At 37.2% G+C, this 10873-nt stretch overlaps 1 protein-coding gene across 1 annotated transcript in view; it reads left to right on the forward strand.

Annotated features, from left to right (window-relative positions):
• The window catches only part of LOC112152219 (A disintegrin and metalloproteinase with thrombospondin motifs 20), a gene marked incomplete in the record, with an annotated part of 105264 nt that overhangs the window by 13991 nt on the left and 80400 nt on the right, over positions 1-10873 (forward strand). The window contains 1 exon segment of the mRNA XM_024281660.2: positions 8802-9055. Coding sequence (XP_024137428.1) covers positions 8802-9055 — 254 coding nt within the window.

Here is a 10873-nt window from a genome sequence, read left to right on the forward strand (position 1 = left end):
GTTATAGATGACTAGATCCATGCACGTCTTTGTTTTTCTCGTCCAAGCTGGTTTACAGCTGTATGGCTGGTTAGCTCCAATGTTGCTAAACTGTTTTTGTTGCTAAACTGTTAGGTTGGGGTTGTGAGGGGCCATAAGCTAGTGGGACAGTGTGTAAACAGATGGATGATGGGAAGGGGATGGGCTTACTCTACATCAATGGTGCTACCATCACCATTGAATTGTGATGAACTCCTGCCGCTCTGCAGAAACTATGTTCTAGAAAACTATAGATTTTTCAATTTTGACTAAAAATGACAAAAAAATAGGTCAAAAAACATGGTAATTTTAAATGTACCTCAAATTTCTCCTTGGATGAGGTGTTTGGTTACGGCTGACGTTTTCCTCTTAACTCTGACTCCTGACAGAGGTCAGGACAGGTGGTCAGTTTGGGTGTGATGGGGGAGCAATGATCTCTCAGACAACCTCCCTCACCTTTAGGGTCCAGCTTGATCCTGTGGGCTTTCTGAATGTCCTGTGGCTCCAAAAGGCTTAAGCTTGCCATGTGCACTCATGCCCTCTGAGCTGACTGAAAGCCCTGATTTGAGAAGGCTATCTATTGTTTAGAGAAAGCAAAAAGGGTTACTTTTGACCTTTTGTGTTCCTGCATTGATGTGGTTTGGTTGTGAGTGTGGATTTGTGAAATTGCATTCTGAGCTGTCAGTTGATGAAGTGTCCCGCTAAGTACGTGGTATTGCTGAGCTTGCAATAGTAAAGGAATGGTGGAGAAACGTCTTTTCTGATGCGTTTGAAAAGCGTTGCTCTGTGCTGCCTTTTTGTTTATTTTTATGGTATTAAAAAGATGGCTTATTGTCTTATTCAAATTTTCATTTAATTTGCATGTCATTAGGCTGAAGTGTGGCCTAAATTTTACTTTCAAGAATGATGTTGAGTCTTGTCAACTTTCTGTGTATTACACGACAGATACCATAAGTTGCTAATAATTGCACCGATCGTCATCTGATGTTAAGATAACAGCAGTGAGGTCAAACAGGCAGGGCTAAACGTGCTTTCACTAACCCTAATAGCTCCCATGTGTCAGCCCTTCATGGGGCCTTGGGGCTGTTGAAGCCAATGTGTCGTGCTGTCCCGTGAGTTCCAGCCGTGGTTATTTTCTGCCACTCTTTACTGTCTCGGCATGCTGAATGGAATGGCTAGAAAAGTTTGAGGGGTGATGGCAGCTCTTATCACTCAGGCCTGGCGTACTGGATGAGTCTTATTGGTTTAAGACAAAATCATTTTCTCACTGCAAAAAAGAACAGATAGGTGAACTGAAGCCGCAGAAGCTTATAAACCTAAGATTTTAGAGTATGATTCATTGTGATATTGGCAGGAGGATATGGAAGATGATTGGTGCTGTCACTGATATCCGTAGAGAAATGTAAAGCCAGATAGTACTTGATGAAACAGGTGACCTCTGGTCAAGCTGCATGTCAAGGTCAATTTATATACATATATATATATAATACTAAAAATAGCATTATATATATATAACTAGAAATAGAAATTGTTATAATTTACTACTAAAATTAATGTTAGAATGAAGATGAAGCCTGTGTCCGAATTCACTCACTATTCCCCCTTTGGTGCACTACATGAGGGCTATGTTCGAATTCCACCCTAATCTCTAACTACTAAAAAACTATATAGTTTGGGAATATCTATTGCCCTGGATTTTAAAAGCAATCTGGACACCATGCTCACTACTTTCTTTTTTTAAAGGCTAGTATAACGTTAGTGATTTCACATAGTAAAAATCAAACCAATACAAACATTTTATAAAGTCTATTTATGACTCCACTGTGTTCTGATGATGAAAATGTTGATGGTTTATTAAAAAATACTTTTCAACACACATTGTTTGCAAAATTGTTCAAATATTGGACTATATTTGCCAATGTAGTGAGGATTGATGCATACTGTTTTTTTTTTTTGCAAAGACTTCTGGGAAATTTCTTGGGCACTTGATTTTGGAATTGTAGATTCGGACAGCACTAAATAATGGCAAACACATTTTATAGTGCACTACATAGTGAGTAGTGAAGGAATTTAGACACGGCTACAATCCAGTGCCCTACAAATTTCCCAGAAGTCTCTGCAAAAAAAAAAACCAGTGTGCGTTGATGCTCACTAGATTGGCAAATATAGACAACACTGTATTGTATTTGAACAGTTTGTCATTTAAAAAATAGCGGCAGAAAGTTGAACAATGGCAATGGTCTAAACCTAAATTTTATGATTTTTTTTTTAATTGCTGTCAGAACACATCAGGTTAAGAAATGTTCATAGTTATTTGGTTTTTACTTTGGCAGATGGGTAACATCTTATTTGGCGTTAAAAAAAAAAGTTTACATGGGTCTATGTATGAAATGTTCTGTCCCCACCTGCCAGCTGTGAACATAAAATTCAAAGTTATTTTGTAAAAAAAAATTACATAGATTTTTTTTATTTTTTTTTACATTTCTTGACAAAAAACATTTTCTTCAGCTCAACAGGTGTACGGTGCTACTCAGAAAAACATGAGCTTTAAACAAAATGTCAAAATGCTGATTATGTATGTTACCAAATACCACAGTCTAAATTAAACGGTAACCTTACATTTTACTCTCATTAAAACTGTCTACTGAGGTCTCCAATTCACACCAACTAGCTGTGTGTCTTGATTTCCATTTGACATGCTCTAAATATAAACAGACTGAGTTTCAATAATTCCCGCAGGAGCTGTAGTTGCTGCTGGTCACAATTTGTTAAAATAAATACTCTCTTTTTAGGCATTCAGACATAAAATAACAGGAATAATCACAGAAAAGAAAGCTGAAGTAAAACCGCATCATATGTGAGCAATTTCAGCTTGAACCATGAGGTCCCATGTGTTTTCTGTGAGACTGTCATCATTTCAATGTTCCAGCAGTTTTTTTCTTAAATCACAGAACAGCTGATGACACAAGGCAGAACTTTTTTTCTGATCCAAATAGAAGCACCGCAAACAGCTGTAGCACTGACAACTAGGGTTTTTCTTTATATCCTCATTTTGTGCAGCTCTATAAAGCGACTAGTTGTGTCACTACAGACTTGTGGCCGTATGGCTAAAGCAGAACAAGCGAGAGTCAAGATGTGTGTATCTATTGCATTTTATGCCTTTATCTGACAATTCGATATTTGGTCAATTTCATTATGCATTCCTAATTTTTTCAGAAATAAATCCAAGTAAAAAAAAACAGTCTTGGACAGAAAATTTAGCTCAAACATGTAGACTTATAGATATGCTTTCTTTCATAAAATACCTCTCCTATCCAGCAAGACAACATTGGACTAGCTCTGTTATTTAGAGATTGCTGACTTTGCTCCTTATTACAACGATTTTGTGCTTAGACATGAAGTCAATCAAAATTAAACAAGAAATTTTATGTGCTTTTAAAAAAAATCCACATGGTGACACTTTAAATCAGGGGTGTCGAACTCAATCGCACAAGGGACAAAATCCAAAACACACTTTAGGCCGTGGGCCGAAAGAGATAAACATTTATTGAACACTTCAAAAGTACATTTTTATAACTTTAAAACCATAACTTTTTAACATTATTATGAACTAGATATAGCATTACATGCAATAATGCTAGTGTGAATGCTTTAAGCTGAATTTGGCCGCTGAAGATGCTAGTGATGATAGATGAAGATGCTAAGATTAATAGCTAAAAACGCTGAAATTAATTGCCAGCTAAAATATTAGCTAAATGATCAATTAGACTAAAAAAATTAAAGGGGCTCTACCATGAAAATTCTGAGGTTTTAAATGCATTTTACTGTTCATTCCTCACTATAAAGAATCCCAAAGCAGCATTTTGATCTGTTCATACATTTAAGAGTAATCCTCTAAAAACCTGCACTGTCTGCAGCAGCCCCTCCATACCCACGAAAACGAGTGGTTGGAGACGTGCTGACGTAAGATCGTTTCAAACAGCTCCCTCCAGGAAGTCTGTGCTGCAAGCTCTGACCCCCGGTTTACACAACACTCAATTTATCCCCTTACTAGTGATAATCAGTGAAAAAACTTTCATTTTAGATGCAGAATGCTGTATTTATTCCAGTTCTGTCCTGTCTTCAATACATTCCAGCTCAAATAGGTGTTTGTTACTTTTTCCGGCGCTACCATTGACTGTATATAAGAAATATTTTTTACAGTCAATGGGCGCCACCTTAAGACGCTACCTTAACACCCGGTCCCGCACAGCCATGCAGATGCCGCATGTGTTTGTTTTGTGAAGGAGTTTAGACCTACTAAAGGCAGATATATATGTGCATCCATCTTTGAAGAAGTTTGGATTATTTTCGTGCAAGAAATATGGAAACACGGATTTTGTCTGAGATGACGTCATGACGCAGACAGCAGCAGCACGCAGCGGCACGCGGAGCTTCAGGAATCGAGCTCTTTTACTTCCGGGTAGGGAATAATTCATGAAATATAACTAATATTTAATAAATAATTTGTTTTTTAGTGGTCCAAATGTAATATATGATCATATATATGGATATATTTCACTCTGAAAGGCTTAAGAAAATCATGGTAGGGCCCCTTTAAAAAAAAACAAAGAAACTTAGGTCAACCAAAACAGCTAGCATGATGTAGCTGAAATATTAGGTAAACTCCAGAATAGACTAAGAAAAACAAACAAAAACAAACAAACAAAAAAGCCTAAACTAGCCAAAACAGCTAGCATGTTGCTGAAATTTTAGCTAAACTCCAAAATAGCCTCAAATACAAAAGACTAAATTAGCCAAAACAGCTAGCATGTAGCCAAAATATTAGCTAAACTCCAAAGCTGCCTAAAAAATCTTAGTAAATGCCAAAATAGTCTAAAAAGCTAGCAGAATATTAGGTTATATTAGGTTAAAAAGTCTTTTTATTGGGAGAAAATCTGGATTTGTTTTTTCATATAAAGTCTATCTTAATTTTGTTCATTGGGATCCTAATCTACAAGAGCACCAGTGTAATGTTATTCAGCATCTGCAGGTAGGCATATTCATCTAGGGAGAAGGTTTGCCGTTCCAAACACATTTTTCCTCTGACCTCCACGCTCTCTTTAATGTGTCTCAGAGCTGAGCAGAAGTGCAAGTGCACAAAGTTCACATCTACCAGCGGGGTCAAAAGCTGCACCACTTCACTTTAAAAGCTTTTTTTTCCCTCCCCCCCAACAACAACAATTAGCTCTCATTGCTTCTCCCTGTCTCGCCAACAGAATTGCACTTAATTGCACTCCTGTCTGTAGGAGTTCCAATATTTTCTCCCCCTTTGTGTCATCAGTTAAATTCCTGTAACCTGAGCGACTTGTAAAGAGGCAAGGCACTACCTATGCAGCGTAAAGGTATAGCAGCTTTTTTATCATTTGTATCCAGAGAGCAGAGTGCTTAGACTCTCAAAAGGTCGCTTTAAAAGAATGTTAATTAGTTCAGCAGTGAAATGTGGGCTCTCCTTTGTTGGCGTTTTGGATTTGATGCCTTTGACAAGAAAGTGAAGGAGAGGCAAAGAAACAATTATTGAGTCAAGTTGACATCTCAGAATTGAGCTTTTGTACATAAACAGAGTTTAACTGAAATTACTTACTTGCTATATTTAACCACAAAAAATACCACATTTTAAATGTTTAAAATGAGATCTTTGGTTCAGAGGAGTTTATTTAGTATAGTATATAGTAGGCTTGTAAGTGTCCAGCAGACCAGGCGGTAACCCCTGTCTTTTCATGGTGTAAGTAGCAGCTCACTACCCAGTGAGAGAGCAAGGGGATTCCAATTTAAGGCGATTTGTGCTAATCTGCACTTATTTTAATACCATTACAACAGAGACCATACAGCATCTTCACTTTCTAGGTTTTTTTGTTTTTTAATGAATCACTTAGCTAAGTTTCAGAATGTATTTCAGTGGGTGGAGTCTGTTTCTGAAGATCTCTTTGATGACTGTCTGCACTGATGAGTCTGTTAAATGGGTTTAGTGTTGCAAGTTTGGCCTCGCAGCGATTTTTCTCTGAAAATAGAAATCTGTTCTGGCCTCCCTGACTTTGCTGTGTGGGTGCCCACAGATGAGCTTAGTAGTGACTATAATTCTGGGTCTGGTTTTGCGGCAGCTCCAGCTGTGGGTTGCAGTACCAGTGAATATTGCCTAAATACTTGCTGTGCACTCATTGAGTTATCTTTCCGCCTTTTTTTTATATATTTCCAGATACACACAATCACTCTTTGTGTGACCATCTGGAAAGATTGAGTTTACTTAACACAATGGAACTCTTCACAATGATCCGGCTGTCCAAGGTTGAGGAGGTTGTTGAGGATGACGGAGTACAGACTATGCTTGGTTCAGAAACACTGGCACGGCTGTTTTTGTACTCAATGAGGTTTGTTTGATAAATGTTTATTGACATTTAGATAGTGTTCACTGTGTAAGATTTCTCTGAGCATATTTAACAAGCTAAAGATACTTTAGATTTGAATTAATAGGAAGTTGCATCCAAAATGTCCAGTGTACAACTTAAATCAACTTCATTTAAAGACCTAATCCAGGGGTCGGTAAGCCGCGGACAAATGTAGACTGTCATGTTATCCAAAAGGAAATAATTGGTTCAACTGTTTACTTGTTAGAACGTTTATTTTAACACCACTGAAAATGTATAACTCACTTTTCTGTGTCTCCTACGTGGCTCGCGTGCGGGCTGAAACAGCGCCATAAAACCATAAAACTAATTAAAATGTGGTCGGATGAATTCATGCTCAATAAAACCAACTTTTAAAGTGATCCACGTTGATTCTACCGACGTGTCTTTTGGCGTGTGTACCTGTAGCATCTCCAGTAACCCTCATGCAGGATTCCTCCGCGGTGTTGAACCTGGCCTTCATACAGATGCTCAATATTCATCAGCAAAATGAAAAGTTTGAATAAGGGAAAAATCCTGACAAGATTTTGCAGCATCCATCTTTAGTCACATGGTTTTGTTTACAATTTTTGATCAAGCTGGAGAGGCTGGGGAGGCGGGCTCAAGAATGACGTCGTGAAATGGGTGGGATCGGCAAGGAGCGAGAGGCGGAGTCTCAGAAATCGAGTCGTTTTACTTCCGGGTATTAAAACGGGACACAAAAATGAGTCATAATTCATAAATAATTTGTTTTTTAGTGTTCCCAATGTAATATATGATTGTATATATGGATATAGTTTACTGTGAAAGGCTGAAGAAAATCATGGTAGGGCCCCTTTAATAAAGTACTGCCGCTCTACAGAAACTATGTTCTAGAAAATCACATACGTTTTTGATTTTTCCTAAAAACTGAATAATTATAATTAAAAAACCATAGGGAACACTTTTACAATATATCAAAAGCTTTAAAACATCTGATACTTTATACTTTATTGCACATGCCAATGAAGAACTGGGTCACAAAACAGCTAAAAAACACACAAAAAAGACAATTTTCCAATACTAAAATAGTTACCAATATAAAGAAACATATTAAAGTTCTTTAAAAATAGTTTTTTTCAACCTAAAGTTTATTTATGAATAATTACATCTCATTTGAACAATTTTTCATTTTTCCTTTCATGTGATGAATACATGCCCTCATCTTATAGCTCTGCCTCCTGGTTTTACCTTCACCCGGTCATGGTAAAGGAATCTGCAGCTCACTGCCAGCATAACACGTGCAGTTCAGCTGAGAGCCAGCTGAAAATGTCTGTCATTCTCATTAGAAAAAGGCTTGAAAAAGCTTCCATCTGCAGCCTGTAAACAACAGTCCTTCATCATGGAATCAGATATCATATTTGATATGTTACATTAAGCTTCAATTTAATCTTTCTCGGAAAATGGCAGGACTTGAGGGATTTTTATGGGTTTTTGTGAAGTACAGACTGTAGCCGGTCCATATGTGAGTCAGTAAAATACCATGGAGAGATTTCTTGGTATGAGTTAAGTAAGTTGAGCAGAGGTAGAGCAAACTGCCCGACCAAAGGGGTTTTTGTATTAAAAGCTTAATGTTCACAAGAAACTCATTTTTTCTCAATACAATATTTTTTGACTGTTCTCTGCAACTCTGTAAGATCTGTTGATGTAATACTAACTGTCTTTATTTGCCTTCACAATAGGATCAAACTATAAGTAGCTCCAGATATGTTGCTGATGTCCAAAAATGCATAATAAAGTTGAAAAAAAATCATATATAAGTCACATTGGAGTATCACTTTTGGGAGAAATTTGTTTAATAAAATATGGGACCAAGAACGAATATTTCATCTTAAAAGGCAAATCATAATAACAGACTGGATTTATGCACCATTTACTATAATTGATGATTGTTTAGCTTCACAAAACATTGGAGAAATCTAGAAAATTAGTGCAATATGAACAACTATTCAAAAAAATATAGCATAAAGAACATGCTAACAAGTTAGCTAAACTTTATCACTCCTCCGAGGTTAGCGCTTCTTCTTTTGCGCTGGTGTCAGCAGCTAATAGTGATGCACACGCCTACAGTGCCCTCTTGTGGCTGTCAGAAGGACAGTATTGACAACACGAGTCTATTTATTTATTTTTAAATAACATATAAGTTGCACCTGAGTATAAGTTGCAATCCAGACAAACTTTGCAAAAAAAAAAACAAAAAAAAAAACAACACAACTTGTACTTTAAAAAAACATGTTGTGTTGGTTATGAATTGATGTACTGCTGCTCAAATGTTACAAGTCCAACTTAGATAGTTCCTTGTTTTCTGTCTTTGCATTGCAGAAGCATCAGTGAAGCCGGTCGCCTTTGAGAGCAGAGGGGATATTAGAGAGGAGCTGGACTCTTTCAGAGACGTTGTAGAAAAACTAAAAAGCCATGAGATCAACTCCACCAGAGAACAAAGCAGACCCGGGCGCAGACGCAAACGCTTCCTCTCTTATCCACGATACGTCGAGCTCATGGTGACGGCAGATGCTAAAATGGCCCGCCATCATGGTCGCAACTTGGAGCACTACATCCTAACAATCATGTCAGTAGTAAGTAAAGTAATGTTCCTAAATACTATACGTATTCTTTCTCGTCATGTTTTGTTTTCTTAATTGTTTAGCCTTTGTAGTTTTAGTTTGTGTGTTATTGTGTTTTGGTTTAGGGGTGTAACAATTCAGTTTAACAATGATTCCATTCGATATTTGTGGTTGACGATTCGATTCCCTTTTGTTACTGATACACTGTGAGCTAAAATGGAAAAAACTTCAACCAGTGTGAATCAGAGATAAATACCTGATCCTTAACAGTGCAGATCCTTGTGTTTCTTGCAAGATAAAGTGTAACTTAAAAGTGTACGAACAAACAAGAATTAATTTCAAATCCGTTGACATTTTAGTTTCAAAGTCCACTCCACTGTTGTTTTTGCCCATCAAAATAATACAGACAGAACATTACTAGAACATTTTACCACACTGTATGGTCACGTCTTTGCAAAATTCAGTGTTTCCACACATTTTTACATTGATCATTTTTGCAGCCATCACTTGTATGTCGTCCGCTGTGATGACACTTGATCACTTTTACGTTACAGTAAAATAAACCTACCGTGTGTCAATAAAAGGGTATTTTCCAATATTGATTAAACTCCTTTTTAAATGATTTTTTATTGGTTTAGGTCGATTCGATTCAGTTATTTATGTAGCTTTAAATATAAAACCCTAGAAAACTGCCACATAGGCATAGAAATTGCAATTTTCTACAACAGTTTTTGGGCTCTATGTGCAAAATACGTGCGTGTTGAAGGTTAATCCAGGTTGAGCTTCGATTAATCAGGGTCTTGGATTTGAAAGTCACGTATGGTCTCATTTTAGTTCATAGCCTAGCCAACAGTTTGAAAATTGATCATGAAGGAGAAATTGATAATTGGGGCTTGTGCTGCAACTTCGCCAAGTCTTTCTTACATTGGACCGGAGCTGTGAAAGAAAAATTCTGGGGCAAGATTTGCGAAATTTGCAAAACACTTCGACATTTCGCATGGGGCCTCTTCCAACACTAGAAGGTGGGCTAGTAACTTGTAGAAAACAAACAGGAAGAAGACGCCCCTTCCTGCTTGTCCAGTGATCACATGTTCAAGAATGTGCATTTAACATGTTAAAGAACGCGTGTCAAATTCCCAGTGTGATCGTAGGATTTTCTTTAGCTTTCTTTTTCTCTTTAGTTAAAAAAAATCCCACATTTTTTTCATTCTAATAATTTCATTACGGTTGTCACTATGTGGTAGAAAGAGTCATACTGGGATGCATTTTATCAAGAAATTGTTTTTTTTTTTATCAAAAGCTTAACAAATACATTACAAAAATAGGCCATACCAACATGCAAATCAGAACTAGCAAACTGGTGAAAGCTGTTGAAGTAAACACTTTTTTGTATAAATTAATGGTAATTGAAAACATTAAACTTTAACAGGGTTTGAAGAAATTGCATCATGTCAGGATAAATTTTCAATATGATTCCTGTTATTGGCAGTGGGCTAATTTTAGATGTTATTTTTATTTCTGACTCCTGACAGTGTATGTTTGCTTTCACTCACAGTTGTTGCATTGCAACATTGCATGCATTTATTGCAGTAGCACACACAGATCTGAGAGCTTAGAGACATCAATTCATTTGGAATCAGTTAGATTTAAGAATTTGGAAAGACTGGCTACCTATGAGCAGGCTGTTTCCCTCCCCGCAGGCCAAGACAAGTTAAATGTTTAGAGTGGACTAATGAGTTCCTGTCATGAGGCCGGACAGCCTCAGGAGACTGCCGGCCAACTGCGACAGGGGTGCACAAGAGTGGAAAAGAAAGAAGGGGCTGTCAGCTC

Source organism: Oryzias melastigma, linkage group LG6 (assembly GCF_002922805.2).
Source record: "Oryzias melastigma strain HK-1 linkage group LG6, ASM292280v2, whole genome shotgun sequence".
In the NCBI taxonomy this organism is placed as follows: Eukaryota; Metazoa; Chordata; class Actinopteri; order Beloniformes; family Adrianichthyidae; genus Oryzias; species Oryzias melastigma.